General features: G+C 42.8%; 1 protein-coding gene across 4 annotated transcripts in view; it reads right to left on the reverse strand.

Moving 5' to 3' along the window:
• Nucleotides 1-5,039: 5,039 nt before the first annotated feature.
• The window catches only part of LOC140201111 (uncharacterized), a 62,607-nt gene continuing 50,490 nt past the window's right edge, over nucleotides 5,040-17,156 (reverse strand). For 3 of the 4 annotated variants that reach the window (XM_072264723.1, XM_072264722.1, XM_072264721.1), the window contains exons 7-9: nucleotides 14,276-14,319; nucleotides 9,321-9,364; nucleotides 5,040-7,157 (exon numbers count right to left, since the gene is read on the reverse strand). In XM_072264723.1, coding sequence (XP_072120824.1) covers nucleotides 7,041-7,157; nucleotides 9,321-9,364; nucleotides 14,276-14,319 — 205 coding nt within the window. In that variant the 3' untranslated portion in view covers nucleotides 5,040-7,040. Of the gene's footprint in view, nucleotides 7,158-9,320; nucleotides 9,365-14,275; nucleotides 14,320-17,156 lie in introns of those variants that run through there. The other variant, XR_011886776.1, reaches the window with a different exon arrangement.

Below are 17,156 nucleotides of genomic sequence, written 5' to 3' on the forward strand. Positions count from 1 at the left end.
CCCCCTTGGATTTAAGTGCAACTCTTCCCATTTGCACAGGTCACACCTGCCCTAGAAGAGGTCTCAATTATCCAGAAATCTGAATCCCTGGCCCCTGCTCCAATTCTCCTACCTCATTCTATTCCTATACTCACTGTCACGTGGCACAGGCAGCAATCCTGAGGTTACAACCTATGCAGTCCTGCTTCTCAACTTCCTTCCTAACTCCCTATATTTTTTTCTGGACCACCACCTTTTTTTTTTTCTTTCTGTGTCATTGGTACCAATTTGTACCATGGACTTTTGGCAACTCACCCTCCCTCTTCAGGATATTGTGGATGTTTTCAGGGACTTTGCTGATCCTGGTACCTAGGAGGCAAACTACCATCTGTGTATCTGTTGCACAACAACAGAATTGCCCATCCATCCACCTGGCTGTAGAATCCCTTGTTACTGCTCCATGCTCTTCAGTTCTTACCCTTAGCCACAGGGCCAGACTCCGTGCCAGAGACGTGGCCACTGCTGCTTCCCCCAGGGAGGTTGTCTCCATCAACAGTACTTAAAATGAAGTACTTATTGCTGAGGGTGATGGCAAAAGAGTGCTCTTCACTATCTGTTGTTCTCCCTTCCCTCTCCTGACAGCCACTCATTTATCAGTCTCCTGTAGCTTTGGGGTGACTCTCTCCCTCTATCTCCTGTCGATCACTGCTTCACTTCACTGCTTCACTTTCCCAAACAAGCTGAAGGTCATTGAGCTGCAGCTCCAGTCCCCTAACACAGTCTATCAGGAGCTGCATCTCGATGTACCTGGTGCAGATCTGGCCATTGGGAAGTCTGGTGGCCTCTGGTAGCATCTGACACCCAGAACAGAACACTGGCCCTGTAGACATACCTCCTATTCTCTCGAGTTAAATAAGAAAAAGGAAATAAAAAAAAATAAAGAATGAACTTACCTACTTACCTTGCCTTTGCCTGTGCTTGCCAAAGCCCTGTTGAGCCAAAGCCTTACTACTCTGACTCAGACAACGGTGACAATGACTGCTCTCATGATGACCACTCTGCTAGACGGTATCTCTTCTTATGGAGACTGTGGTTTTAAAGCTCTTTTCCAGACTTGTGTGGAACACTTCTACTGCATCTGCATGGTACTCCAATCAACAAATATGGGGGCAAGGAGTTGATGGACACAGAGTAAGTATTTTGCAACAGTCTTCTCTGTGGAAGACACTAGCAGTATGCCAGGAGTTCCAGAGTTTCAGGGAGCAGAAATGTGTGAGTTTGCCATTACTAGGGAGAAGGTTCTGGGAAACTGAAGTTAGATGAGTCACCTGGATCAGGTGTTATACATCTCAGGGTTCTGGAAGAGTTGTCTGAAGTGATTATGGAGGCATTGGTAATAATCCTTCATGAATCAATTGATTCTGGCATAGTTCCTAAGAAATGAAAGATTGCAAATGTCAGTCTACTCTTCAAGATGGGAGAGGGGCAGAAGAAAGGAAATTCAAGGCTAGTTAATCTGACCTCAGTGGTTGGGAAGATCTTGGAGTCCATTGTTAAGGATCTGGTTTTAGGTTACTTGGAGGTGCATGATAATATAGGCCATAGTCAACCTAGTCCTCAAGGAACAATATCTCCTGACAACTCTTTGAAGAAATAATAAGCATGATAGACAAAGGAGAACCAATGGATGCTGTATGCTTGGATTTTCAGAAGTCCTTTGACAAGTTGTCCCAAGTGAGATTGCTTAACAAGTTAAGAGCCCTTGCTATTATAGGAAAGACTCTGGCATCGATAAAGCAATGGCTGATTGGCAGAAGGCAAAGAGTGGGAATGAAGGGAACCTTTTTCTGGTTGGCTACTGGTGACTAGTGGTGTCCCACAGGGGTACATGATTGGATTGCTGCTTTTTACATTATATGTCAATGCATTAGGTGATGGAATTAATGGCTTTGTGGTCAAGTTTGTGGACAATAAGAAGATAGGTGGAGGGCAGGTGGATTTGAGGAAGTAGAGAAGGACCTGGGTTGATGAGGAGAATGGGCGAAGAAGTGTCGGATTGAATACAGTTTTGGGAAGTGCACTTTGGTAGTGCACTTCCTCAGGCGGACCTCATGCAGGATTTCCTAAAGGTTAATTTGCAGGTTGAATCAGTGGTAGGAAGTCAAAGGCAATGTTCGCTTTTATTTCAAGAAGACTAGCATATAAAAGTAATGATATGATGTCATAGAATACTGATGAGACCTCAGTTGGAGTATTATGAACAGTTTTTGGCCCCTTATCTCAGAAAGAATGTGCTGTAAGGGTTCAAAGGAGATTCACAAAAATAATTCTAGGACTGAATGGATAGTCACATGAAAAGCATTGCATGAATCTGGTCCTGTATTCATTGGAATTCAGAAGAATGAGGTGTGACCACATTGAAACCTATTGAACGGTGAAAGGGCTTGATAGAGTGGTTGTGGACAGGATCTGTCCTATGGTGGGGTCTCTAAGACCAGAGGACATGCTCAGAATAGAGCGGCCTCCTTTTAGAACAGAGATGAGGAGGAATTTCTCTAGCCAGGGAGAGGTGATGCAGTGGAATTCTTTTCCACAGGCAGCTTAGGAGGCCAAGTAATTGGGTATATTTAAGGAAGAACGCGATAGATTCTTGATTAGACAGGGCATGAAGGGATACAGGGTGACGGCAGGAGATGGAGGCTGAGGGGACCAACGGCTCAGCTTATATCCACTGCTGAATTTTGAGCAGCTTTTTACCTGAGCAATCAACCCACTCATTCCCCTCAACACTTCTATGTACAGGGACCCATAAGAAACAAACAGATAAACCAATGCTTCGTATATGAAATAATGTTTGATGAGCTTCCGACAGTAAATCTGACCTACTGCTGGGATGACCTGTTTTAATTCTCAAAACCAAAAAGGAATCTGAACAAATTATAGCTTTACAAGGACCAATTTCTCCACCTACTGTAAGCCAAAAATGATAGCAACCACTCCTGTTGTATATATTCTGATTAAGGGTTAGAAGGTCATTTCTTTAACATTACATATAATCCTGGCACAAAAACAGCCAAAGCAACATTCCCAGTTAAATTATCTTTCAATCCATCTGTAAAAATGGTTAACATCATTATAAATTTCCTTAATATATTGATGAACCAACAGACTTTCAGGCGTAAACAGAATCCTTTGACTTTATTAAATTGTGTAACCTAAAATCAGCTGAAGTCATTGTGAAAAAAGCCTTATCGAGAAGCTACAGGAGGACGTGATGTGTAATCCGCACTTTGCTGTCAGTGGATGGTGCGAGGGTGAAGCCGCTGATCGGTCACGTGTACAATGGGTGGGCTGGCACTTGGGTGTGCGGAGTGGGACTTCATTTTAAATGCCGTCCTGAGGGCTTTGCACCGATAGCACCAGGTGACTTAGAGAGGGGCAAAAACAATAAGTAGACACGGGTCTGTCAGAGGGCAGGTATGGTAGTCACAGTGTCTCATCGGTCTGAAGGGTGCCCTGGGCCCAATCAGCAATGCAGTGTAGTGGAGGAGGCTATTCAGTCTGTCGTGTCCATTCACTCTCTTGGTAAAGTCAAGGCAGAGCCAGTTATCACCATCCTCTGGTCAACTCCCAATCTCAACATCATCTCCCTCCAAACTATGTTTTTTGCTTCACATTTTTTTCTAATCCCAATTATAATTTCTTCCTGCTTTTGACAGTATGGGGTCCCTCAGTCAACATTTTTCAGACAGCTCACAAAAGTATCTTTTTTTTCTTTTACGTCCGTTTTTCACCTTAAATGTGTTTCTGGGACGGCTAGAGTCTGTGATTTACAGTTTGGAGATTGTTTAAGTGTTCCGGTGCTTTTCTGTCTCAGAAGATTCTGGAAAGCAAGCTTGTGCATGGACAGCCTTGAGGCAAAGAAACTTCAAGACGGGAGACGAGCCAATGTTCAACTCCATTTCATTGATTAAAGTGTCATTTAATCGCAGATTAAAGCATTGAAAGAGCTTGAGACATTGGGGCGGATGTGGAATCCAGCGAGAGTTCACTGCCAGCTGCCTTCCTTTTCATTGCTGCTGGAGAAAGAGTCTGTGAGCGGCCTGTCGCTGTGTGTCTCACTGTGGCAGGCAGGTAGGCCTCTCCCTCGTGTGGTGTTCCTCTCTTGATGATCACTGATACCATAGGATGGTATGATGGTTCTGTGTTTATGGATTGAACTATTGAGTGTGGACTTTTTCACTTCTGGTTTTTATATTATGTGTTTTTTAGCACCCATTCCTTTTCTGTTCTGTTGTGCAAAGAGAATGTGTTTGGGTGTTGATGTTCTGTTGTGTTCTGTAGTATTTTTGTGTGGGGAGGGGTTGTGTTTTGGGGATTGATGTTCTTGTCCATTTTGTGTGGGGGAGTGGTTTTGGGGGTTAATAATCAGGATGGCATTTTTTGTATGGGGGTGGTGGGAAAGATTTTCTGATCAACTTACATATTCTTTCTTTGTTTTATGGCTATCTGGAGAAGATGAATTTTAGAGTTGTATATGGGTACATGCTTTGATAATGAATGAGTGTTTGAACCTTTGCATTTTCCATTGCTGACTATTCTTTCAGGTAAAAGCTGGCTGTGAAACCTTGTATCAGTATGTTCCCTTTAAGTTTACTCCTGTATTCAACCCCAATAGATCTGAGTCATCAGGATGATTGCAGAAACCCAAGAGTTCTAGTCACCACCACTTTTTCACAGACAATTGGACGCAGGTGAATACAGCACAGGGACAAGCCATACTGTTCACCATGATACCAAACTGAACAACTCTCATCTGCCCACATTCTGCTGAACTGCTTCTCTCCCCTTTCCAAACCTCCACTTCCTTCCTGTAACGTGATCGCCAGAAATCCAATTGGCCATCAGCTGGGGAATGGAGGGTCACTGAGCCTAGGCAGAATAGCAGTTCATCATGGACTAGATGGGCTGAAGGGCCAGGGCGTTCTATGACTCTGGGTCCTGCTATTGACTGTAAATGGCAGAGTTGCACAACTTAGCATTCCAGTATCAAGATCCCATTGTTTAGTTAATAAATACACACAGAATTTTATTTCATTAAGTTAAGACACTTTGACAGTAATATCAATACTTGCAAACAATCTGAACACAACTTGTCAAAATTAATACTTTGCATTTTTTTTGCTCAATATAAATTGAGGGAGTAAACTCATTATCTAAAAGCAGAATACATGCCTCATATTACAGCACTAACTGAGCTGAAGAAGTGTCGCCCACTTTCTTAAACATTGACAAGGTTTTACATTAAAGGAAATTGGCAATATGTTCTGTCTTCTACAAATGCAACTTCCCAACAGCTCCCACCCCAAAATATGGGGTTTGTCTGTAATTAGTAAAATATTCTGTAAAATTTGAAAATGATATTCATTTTCCTAGGTTCCTTTAAGGTTGTCACAGCCGTCTTAGTGGGGGTGGAAGTGTGGATAACTTCCCACTAGCAATTAAACTCTCCCAATGTCGTACATTTCAAATAGCCTCTGACTGACAAGTCCATCTTCTCGTCCTCACCTGTGCCTCAGCTACTGAGCCCAGTGAAACCATTTCTACTGACAGGAGAAGGGGTAAGGGCAGTTTACTGCCACCTTAAAACCAATCGCTTCAGGAAGATGGGGCTTGTCAGCCGTAGTTGGCAGTTCATAGAGAAGGAAAACTCTGATCTCAAACCTCTGCTGCCTCACGACTGTACCCACTCATGGGGAAATCATCGGGAGTAACGCTGATGAAAATCCAGATCTGGAGTCCCTAAGGCCACTACATTGAGCTGAATGCTGACAGGCAACTCCTGCGACACCACTGGTGCCAAACGGTATCGGTCTCTGCCTTTCATTTGGATTTATCCGCTGTGTGGAGAGGGGGAACCCACTGCCCAGGCAACAACTTACTCTCCATATCGTACTGCCGTGGCTTACTGACTAGCGTGTGTATCCAACGTAGACAGCTGGAATGCAACATCCATGGTTGACCCAGATTAATGGATGGGGGGCTCCATTTTCCCAAGTCGGATCAGGACATTTAGAAAATGTTTCAGTCCATTCTTTATGGATGTAGGAAGCAGGATAAATCTGATCCTGTCTATTCATTGTATTTGGAGTTTCAGAAGCCATTCAATAAGCACAGATACTGCACAATTTTAAAGGATTGGCAGGTAGTGGAGACAGGCATAAATGGGTCATTTCTGGAGGAAGGAATGTAGGTGTTGAACAAAGCGATTGCCCCGTCTGTACCTGTTCTCCCTGATGTAGAGGAGGCCCAGGTACAACCACTAATGCTGGAGGAGATGCAATAATGCCCACCTCATAGGAGAAGGGCTGTTTCAGGCCCTGGATGGTGCTGAGGGTGGATGTGGAAGTGAAGCCATATTTGGAGTTTTGTTGTAGGAAAGGTATCATTCAACTAAAAAGAGGAGATGGAGGATTATCTTCTGTCTTTTTTTCTCAGAATTAGAGAGTACAGGTTTAAGATGAGAGGGGAGAGGTTCAACAGGAACCTGAGGGGCAATGTTTCTAGCCAGAGAGTGGTCAGTAGATGAAATGAACTACCAGAGCAAGTGGTTGAGGCAGGTACATTAATAATATTTAAAAGTCATTTGGACAGGTATACAGATAGGAAAAGTCTGGATGGATTTGAGCCATACATGGAGAAGTGGAACTAGGTTAGGTGGGAATTTTGGTCAACATGGACCAGATGGGCTGAATGGCCTGTTTCCATTCTGTTTGACTGTGAATTTGTGATATGGGTTTGATCTCCTGCAGTTGCAGGGGAAGCCCCTGGAGCTGGGAAGAAATGGGTGGGGAGAGTTGGCAGACCAGGAAGTTGTAGACAGAGTGATCACTGTGGAAAGCAGAAAGGGGTGGGGAGGGGAAGATGCGGTGATTGTAGGATCACATTGTAGTTGGTGGGAGTTGCGAGGTGTGATGTTCCGGAGTCCCGTGTGCTGATTTTTTTACCAACAAGAAGCACACACATTTAATAACCTGCTGCTGCTGAAGAATTATTTTTAGTCACTGGTCACGTTTGATGACGGCATATTCAGTTGTTTCCTCAGTGACTTTAATTTTTGGAGCTGTCTCCTGCGGTAGGAACTGAATATCAGCATAACACATCTCTGATTGCTCTGACTGGAACAGAAAAACACAGATGTTTACAGTACTGAAACAAACCACTCACCCCTGGTTTATATCTGACCCATCCCCACAGGACATTGCTACATATGGCTACTAAACACACAGTGTCTGTCGTAACCTCAGGGATCTTAGACACCAGAGATACTGACGGTGCAATTAGTTTGAAGCAACACACACAAATTGCAGACAAAGTACTTGAAGCATTGTTGAGGATCCCCACCACCCATCCCACAATCTCTTTGACCCACTATGGTCAGGAAGGAGGGACAGGAGCATCAGGACTGGGACTGTCAGATGGGGTAACAGCTTCTTCCCTCCAGCTGTGAGACTAATGAATACCCTGTCACCACTGAGGTCTCGTCACCAGGACAGTGTACTGTTTACTGTTTACCTGTGCTGTGCTCTACATGCATATTGAATGATATTTCATTAATGTATTGATGGTAATATTTGGTTTTATGTGCTGTGTGATACATGTATGTTCGAAGGAACATTGTTTCATTTGGTTGTATCCATGTACAGTCAGATGACGATGAACTTGAACTGAGTTCTGTTGAACGTTGTGGGCTGGTTGTGTTGGCGCCGAATACGTGGCGACACTTGCGAGCTGCCACGCACATCCTTGGGTGTGTTGGTTGTTAATGTATGTTTTGATGTACATTGATAAATAAATCTGAATGACATTTGCTGAATGTTTCCCTGCAAGGTTATGCCTCAGAATAGTTTATCTCAGAACAATTTACATGTGGAGTTTTTTACAAAATTGAAATATGGTACAGAATAGGCCCCTCGACCGTGACACTCAGCAACCACCTCTTTAATTCCAGCCCAATCACAGGGCAATTTACAATGACCTATTAACCGGTACATCTTTGGACTGTGGGAGGAAACCAGAGCACCTGGGGAAACCCACAAGGTCATGGGGAGAGCATTCAAACTCCCGCAGTGGCGGGAATTGAACCTGTGTTTCTTGTCCTGTAAGATGGTTTGTTAACCACAGAAAGAAATGGATTCCTGATGAGCAAAGGGAAGAAAAGTCACTGGAGGAGATGGGATTATGGAGTTGCAGTTACAATTGAACCACCATGACCTTAACAACAGGGCAGGTCTGAGGGTAAATTGTTAAACTGGTTTATTGTCGCCACATGTACTGAGGTAGAGTCAAGAACATACACACTGTACATACAGATCAAATCATTACCACAGCGTGCTGAGGTAGGACAAAATAAACCAATAACAGTGCAGAATAAAGTGTGACGGTCAGAGGGAGTGCAGTGCAGGCAGACAATAGGGTACAAGGTCATAACGAGGTAGATTGTGGGTTAAGAGTCTATCCTACAGGGTATCCTTTCAAGATTCAAAATTGTTCAATATCATTTCCATTTCACTAGTGTGAAGCAGAATGAAATAATTGTTACTCTGGATCTGATGCAGCACAAAAACACGAAGATAAAGAACACAATAATAAAAATATACAATAAATATAAATACTTGTATAAATAGCTTATATACATTGATTGTATGTCCATAAGGTGACTGACAGGAAATGATAAAGTGGTGGTGGTTGGGGGTGTGCAGGAGTGGGTTAGTGGGTGGAGGTGTTAATCAGTCTTTCTGCTTGGGGAATGTAACTAGTTTTTGAGTCTGGTGGTCTTGTTGTGGATGCTACATAGCCTCCTCCCTGACAGTCCATGAGCAGGGTGGGTGGGATCCTTCATGATGTTACTGGCCCTGTTCTAGCACCTTTCTGTATCTATGTCCTTGATGGAGGGTAGCTGGTGCTGGTGATGTGTTGGATAGTTTGGACTGCCTGTTGTAGATTGTTCCTGTCCACAGCAGTGCAGTTTCTGTACCGTGCAGTGATGCAGTTTGTTAGGATGGCCCCTACTGTACATCTGTAGAATGATGTGAGTATGGATGTGCAAAGTCCAGCTCTCTTCAGCCTCCTCAGAAAGTAGAGGTGAAATAGGTGAGTAGAGGAGAGTAGAAATAGTCTTATAACAGTGGGGTAGAAGCTAATTCAAATTAGTGTCAAAATAAAAGTTTAAAGAGGAAGTAATGGTGTTTATCAAACAGACTTCCAATACCTGATTTATTAGGGAGTAAAAGTGTTCATGGAAAACATTCCTCAATGTTATATTGAAGAAGGTTACTTACTGCAGTAATATTTGTGGCTGCCTGTGTATTCACCTCGGTTTCAGCTGAAATAAAATGAGAATTTGTTTGAGAGTTGCAACACAAGAATGATAATTGAACTGAAATCACATTGTGATGAAAAGTCCTCCATTCACCCTTATCAGGTGCATTCAGACAGGGACAGCAAACTGCAGAACATGCCATGTGAAGCATTTCCCATCGGAGCCTCCACAGGGGCATGGCAAGCAAGACTCACACGTGACTCAAAGGCCAGAGTCTTTTTTTCTGTTGATAACTGTCAAAAAAAGCCAAATCAGTTTCACTGTGATTCAATGTTGTAAAACAATAAAGCATAAAAACTTCCAAGGGGGGAGGTGAATATTTTTTATACACACTGTAATAGAGCAAAAATTAGTGGGAAGATAGAGGCTTGGGAAGCTTTTAAATACTAGCAGAAGGTAATGAAAAAAAATCAGTAAGAAGGCAAAGATGGAATATGAAAATAAGCTAGCCAATAATATTAAAGAGGATAGCAGAAGTTTCTTTAGATACATAAAGTGTAAAAACAAAGGTGAATGTGGATACAAGGAAATCTGCAGATGCTGGAGCTTCAAGCAACACACACACACACACACACACACACACACACACACACACACACACACACACACACACAAAAAAAAAAAATTGCTGGTGAATGCAGCAGGCCAGGCAGCATCTATAGGAAGAGGTACAGTCGATGTTTCGGGCTAAGACATCAACTGTACCTCTTCCTATAGGTGAATGTGGATGTCTGATGCTGGAAAGTGATGCTGCAGAGGTGGTAATAGGGGAAAAGGAAATGGCAGGTGTACTGAATAAGTATGTAATGCCCTTGGAAAGGATTCCCTGCTAATGTAAAGCTTGTTCTGCAGCAGCAGTGTTTGGGTTATGACGAGAGATAACCGGGGCTTTGGAATGTGCACCGTTCAATGAAGGGAGTGTTGTGTGCCTGAGAGTGAGTGATTCGAAGTCTTTTGTTCAGCAGAAGATGAAGAGAGAAGATGCCTAAAATGGGTGGATGGAGTGGGGCCGGGAGTTGACGAAACCCAGGGGAACTCGATGAAGGACCACTGGAAGGGAAGCTGTAAGCTCCAACGTGCACATTAGACTGTTTCACTAAAATGGGCCCTTTTATATTTTTATTTACTTACACTCTGGTCAAATTAAAAATTATAAAGCTAAATTGTTTTAATTGCATATAGTGTACAGTCTGTTATTTTTTGGTACTGATTTGTAACAGGATAACACATCATGCAGCATCCACCCAAACAAAAGGTTTTGCACCTCAGACTTCACACGTTTGGTGGGGCCAGAGACTACCTTCCCCAGATTCCTATTATCTCTAGTCATAACCCAAACAGTGCTGCTACAGAACAACCACTATATTAGCAGTGAAACCTTTCCCAGTGCATTACAAGTCTTCACTGTGGAAGACACCAACAGTATGGTGGAAGTTCCAGATGTCAGGGGGCATGAAGTATAAGAAGTTACCAGAACTAAAAGGAATATTTTTGGGAAAGTGAAAGGTCTAAAGATAGATAGGTCACCTGGACCTGATGATCTACACCCCAGCGTTCTGAAAAATGTGGCTGAAAAGATCATGGAGGCATTAGTAATGTTCTTTCAAGAATCTTTTGATTCTGGAATGGGTCTAGAAGACTGGAAAATTGAAAATGTCACTCCAATCTTCAAGAAGAGAGAAATGTAGAAGAAAGGAAGCTATAGGCCAGTTAGTCTGACATCAGTGGTTGTAAAGATGTTCGATTGTTAAGGGACACACATCAAAGTTGCTGGTGGACGTAGCAGGCCAGGCAGCATCTCTAGGAAGAGGTACAGTCGACATTTCAGGCCGAGACCCTTCGTCAGGACTAACTGAAGGAAGAGGCCCCTCCCACTTTCAAATCTCTTACTAACACTTCCTTCAGTTAGTCCTGACGAAGGGTCCAGGCCTGAAACGTCGACTGTACCTCTTCCTAGAGATGCTGCCTGGCCTGCTGCGTCACCAGCAACTTTGATGTGTGTTGCTTGAATTTCCAGCATCTGCAGAATTCCTGCTGTTTTCGATTGTTAAGCATGTGGTTTTGGGGTACTTGGAGGCAGATGACAAAATAGGCCATAGTCAGCATGGTTTCCTCGACAGAAAACCTTACCTGACAAATCTGTTGAAATTCTTTGAAGAAATAACAAGCAAGATAGACAAAGGAGATATGGTAGGTGCTGTGTACTTTGATTTTCAGAAGGCCTTTGACAAGGTGCCACAAATGAGGGTGCTTAACAAGCTGCGAGCCTATGGAATTACAGAAAAGATTCTTGCATGGATAAAACAATGGCTGATTGGCAGAGGTAAAGAGTGGGAATAAACAGAGCCTTTTCTGATTGACTGCTGATGACTCATGGTTTTCCACGGGGGTCTGTGTTGGGACCAATTCTTTTTGTTATATAGCAATGATTTGGATAATGAAATTGATGACTTGCAACGTTAGCAGATGAATCCAATATAAGTGGAAAGGTAGGTCATTCTGAGGAAGTAGAGAGAGTACAGTAGGACTTTGACAGATTGGGAAAATGGGCAAAGAAATGGCAGATGGAATAAAGTGCCAGGAGTGTACAGTCATGCACTTTGGTAGAAGGAATTAAAGGGTTGTGTGTTTTCTAAATGGAGAGAAAATACAAAAATCTGAGGTGTAAAAGGACTTGGGAGTCCTTGTGCAGGATTCCCTAAAGGTTAATTTGCAGGCTGAGTCTGTGGTGAGGAAGGCAAATGCAATGTTAGCATTCATTTCAAGAGGACTAGAATATAAAAGTTTTCATGCAGTGTTGAAGCTTTATATAGCACTTTATAAAACACTTAAGAGTGTTGTGAGCGGGTTTGGGCCCCTCATCTTAGAAAGAGTGTTCTGAAACTGGGGAGGGTTCAATGGAGGTTCACAGAAATTATCCAGGATTAAACAGCTTGTTATATGAAGATTGTTTGATGGTTTTGGGCCTGTATTCACTGGAATTCAGAAGAATGAGGGGTAACTTAAGTGAAGCCAATTGAATTGTGAAAGGCCTTGATAGAGTGGATGTAGAAAGGATATTTCCTTTGGTAGAAATGCCTATGACTGGAGGACACAGCCATAGAATAACAGAGATGAGGAGGAATTTCTTTAGCTCGAGAGTTTTGAATCCATGGAATTCATTGCCGCAGGCAGCTGTAGAGGCCAAACATTTATGTATATTTGAGGCAGAGGATGATAGATTCTTGATTAGCCAGGGTGTGAAGGGATACAGGGAGAGAAGGTAGGAGATTGGGGCTGAGAGGAAAAATTAATCAGCCATGATGAAATTGTGGAGCAAACTAAATGGACCAAATAGCCTAATTATTTTCCTATATCTACGGGTCTTATGGACTTGTATCTTGTTTAGCTTGTGTGCAGCACCTTCTAGGCTCTTGCTTCAGTGTAAAGCTGCTTTCAGTTGGCTTTTCCATAAGTTTTTCAACTGGGGGTGAAGGATTAATCAAAGAACTTACTGTATGTCCTTTAGTTTGCCATGGTGACAGGTCAAATGGATGAGAAATTGAAAATCTTTACTCATACATCCTTTTAGAACAGAGATGAGGAGATATTTATTTAGCCAGGGAGTGGTAAATCAGTGGGATTTGTTGCGACAGATGGCTGTGGATGCCAAGTTTTATGTATATTTATGGCAGAGGTTGATAGATTCTTGATTATTCAGTATATGCCAGAGAGTGGTGAATGGGTGGAATTTTTTGCCACATGCTGCTGTGGAGGCCGAGTCAGGAGCCTGGAGCTGAGAGGAAACTTGAGTCGACTATGATGAAGTGGCAGAGCAGGCAAGACGGGTGATGGCCAAGTAATCTTGTTCTATGTCCACTGGGGGCCTGAGTCACCCCGTCACAACCTGCTCTGCTGCTACCATCCCAGAAATAGCACTGCAGCATAAAAGCCAGGACCAACAGGCTCTGAGGCAGCTTCTCCCACCAGGCCATCAGATTGATTCATTCGTGCTGGTACAACTGTATTTCTATGCTATATTGACTGTCCTGTCATACATACCATTTATTACAAATTACTATTAATTACACGTTACACATTTAGATGGAGACGTCACATAAAGATTTTTACTTCTCATGTATATGAAGGATATAAAAAATAGTCAATTCATTAATCATGTAACTAATCTTGTTTCAACTAATTTTAATCTATATTAATGTCTCACTATAATAGAGGGATGTCCCTTTAGAACAGAGATGAGCAGGTGTTTCTCAAATCAGAGTGCTGGATCTGTGAAATTCTTTGCTACTGGCAGCTGCGGATGCCAAGCCTTTACTATATTTAAGGAAGAGGTCAATAGATTCCTAATTAGTCAGGAAATGTCTGCTCCTAAATCTTATGATCTTATGTTATTGGTCTTGGTAAAATTCTGCTGTTAATTTTGCACCTGTGGTAACCAACTTTAGAGAATGTGCACGAATTGAGATTTTTAATTTTAGCTCAAGGCTGATGATTTGTCAGTCAGTGTCAGTGCCCTGTAGCAGGCTGTTCCTGATTTGATGCAGATGTTGAGTGCTTAAATTTGGATTGTGTGGATACAGGATCTGATTGGAATTGAGACCCTAATAGATAGAGATTTTCACTCCATTTCGATCTCTTGGTATGGTCTGCGTGTATGGCTGTCTGTTATTTAGGACAAAGTTATGATGAATTTTCTTTAATGTGGCTTGTGAATCTTTATCCTTCTCTATTTCAGAGGATGAGGAATGTTTATTTGTCTGCATATATTGAAGAGAAGTGAAAAGGCAGGACTGGAGTTGCTGTTGAGGATGATCGAAACAATTGATTACTCCTTGTCCTGCATTGGGAATCATTGTTGAACATAACTATCATGTGAAGTAATTCCCAATGTGAGCACTGAAATGAACTTTTTACCTGTAACTGTGGCATACACTGCATTCCGATCTTCAGTAGAGCACCTGCGTAAACAATGAACAAGATAATGATAGTGAATTTGTTATACAATAGATGTTAATGTCTTTAAAAACAACTTAACAACTTTATGAGAAGTTAAGCAGTCACAGTATCTTTTCCAGTATAATGAAGTTTTGTGAAGGGTAACAGTTGTCTGTTTCACGTCAGTTTTTCTACTCCTGATGGGATTGGATTACTCTCATCCTCAATAAACTACACAGCAGGATTGCCAGGATTAAGATAGGAATGGACTAGATGATTTCAATAACACAGGATACTGCAGATGCTGGAAATCCAAAGTAATACACAAAAAAATTCTGGAGGAACTCAGAAGGTCAGGAAACATCCTTGGAGAGGAATAAACTGTTGTCATTTCAGGATGAGACTCTTCATCAGGACTGGAAAGGAAGGAGGAAGATGCCAGAATAAGAAGGTAGAGAGCGGGGAAGGAGGATAAAGTAGAAAGTGGTTTCCATGCCCAGTTTCACTTTTGCAGATGAAAGTACCCAGGATCTGCTAACGTATAAAACTGGAGCTCACATTCAATTGCAAGCAGACATTTATCTGGATTGTAGAGACGAGGTGTAAGCAGGTCAGCTCAGGTACCTGGTCAGCACAGAGGTTGATGATGGCAGGTACAACAGGCAGTGAAAAAGGCAAATGGTATGCTGGCATTCATAGCAAGAGGATTCGAGTACAGGAGCAGGGAGGTACTACTGCAGTTGTACAAGGCCTTGGTGAGACCACACCTGGAGTATTGTGTAGAGTTTTGGTCCCCTAATCTGAGGAAAGACATTCTTGCCATAGAGGGAGTACAAAGAAGGTTCACCAGATTGATTCCTGGGATGGCAGGACTTTCAGATGATGAAAGACTGGATGAACTGGGCTTATACTCGTCGGAATTTAGAAGATTGAGGGGGGGATCTTATTGAAACATATAAAATCCTAAAGGGATTGGACAGGCTAGATGCAGGAAGATTGTTCCCGATGTTGGGGAAGTCCAGAACGAGGAGTCACAGTTTGAGGATAAAGGGGATGCCTTTTAGGACCGAGATTAGGAAAAACTTCTTCACACAGAGAGTGGTGAATCTGTGGAATTGTCTGCCACAGGAAACAGTTGAGGCCAGTTCATTGGCTATATTTAAGAGGGAGATAGATATGGCCCTTGTGGCTAAAGGGATCAGGGGGTATGGAGAGAAGGCAGGTACAGGGTCCTGAGTTGGATGATCAGCCATGATCATACTGAATGGCGGTGGAGGCTCGAAGGGCCGAATGGCCTACTCCTGCACCTATTTTCTATGTTTCTATGTTTTCTATTAATATAGGTATATTGGATAGAGTCATACTGTATAGAAACAGGTCTGTCAGCCCAACCTGGACATACTGACCCATCTCTACACTAATTCCATTTTCCAGCACCATGCTGATGAGGGCAATTCAAACACTCATTGAGACACTTCTCAAGAGTAAAGAGGTGGTTCGTACCAGTGACTTCGGTTCAGATCCTGCCACAGTCTGTAAGGAGTTTGCACGTTCTGCACGTAACTACGTGGGATTCCTCTGGATGCTCCAGTTTCCTCCCTCGGTCTGAAGACGTACTGGTTGGTTGGTTAATTGGTCATTGTACATTGTTCCATGATTAGGCGAGGGTTAAATTGGGGGATTGCAGGGTTGTGTGGCTCAAAGGCTGGAAGGGCCTATTCCATGCTGCATCTCAATGAATAAGTAGGCACAGGGTCTATCCGGGGTGCAACCCATTGATACAGTCATGAAGAAGACATACCAACAGTTCAACTTCATTAGGAGTTTGAAGAGATTTGGTATGTCGCCAAATCAGGTGGCAGTGGAGAGCATTCTAACTAGTTGCAGAACAGCCTGATATAGAGGCTCCAATACAAAGACTGCAAGAGGCTGCAGAGGGTTGTAGACTCAGCCAGCTGGGGATCAGAACCGTCGCCATCATCAAGGACTATTGAAGAGTCTGTGCCTCAGGAAGGCGGCATCCACCATTCAGGACCCTCACCACCCAGACATCCCCCTGCTTGTTCCAACTTCCAGGGAGAATCAGATATAGGTATAATATCACTGGCGTATGTCATGAAATTTGGTGTTTCGTGGCAGCAGTATATTGCAATACATAATAATAATAAACTATAAATTTCAATAAGTATGTAAATATACATACGAGGGGTGATTGATAAGTTCGTGTCCTAAAGTAGAAGGAGATGAGTTATACAGCTCTTGTTACATGCACATGCAGTTCAACTGTTTGAGTGATTACGCAGAAAGTTTGAAGTTAATATCTCATCTCCTTCTACCTTAGGCCATGAACTTATCAATCACCCCTCCATGTACCACTCTCTGGAGGTCCAAGACGCCGACTTCTACAAAGAAGGGATCCATATGCTCCACGACCCCTGAACTAAGTGTGTAAATGTAGGAGGGGACTATGTTGAAAAATAAATGTGCTAGGTTTTCTAAAATTGACTCCTCCTACCTTAGGTGGTATGTGTGTGTGTGTGTAAAATTAAATAAATAGTACGAAAAGAGAAGCTAAAAAAATAGTTAGTTAGTGCTCATGGCTTCACTGTCCATTCAGAAATCTGATGGAGGAGCAGAAGAAATGTTGTCCCTGAAATGTTGAGTCTTTCAGGCCTGTGGGCGGCACTGGAGAGCACTGGTCCTATCAAAGTGCAAAACCTCCCACTTGTCTGCCTTAAATCCATCTGCCATTTTGCAGCCAATTTTTCCAGTTGACGCAGATCTTTCCTCAGTGTCCACTACACCCTCAATCTTGATGGCATCTGCAAACTTGTTGATCAAGTTAACCACCTGATCATCC

The sequence above is a fragment of the Mobula birostris genome, chromosome 8 (assembly GCF_030028105.1).
Source record: "Mobula birostris isolate sMobBir1 chromosome 8, sMobBir1.hap1, whole genome shotgun sequence".
In the NCBI taxonomy this organism is placed as follows: domain Eukaryota; kingdom Metazoa; phylum Chordata; class Chondrichthyes; order Myliobatiformes; family Myliobatidae; genus Mobula; species Mobula birostris.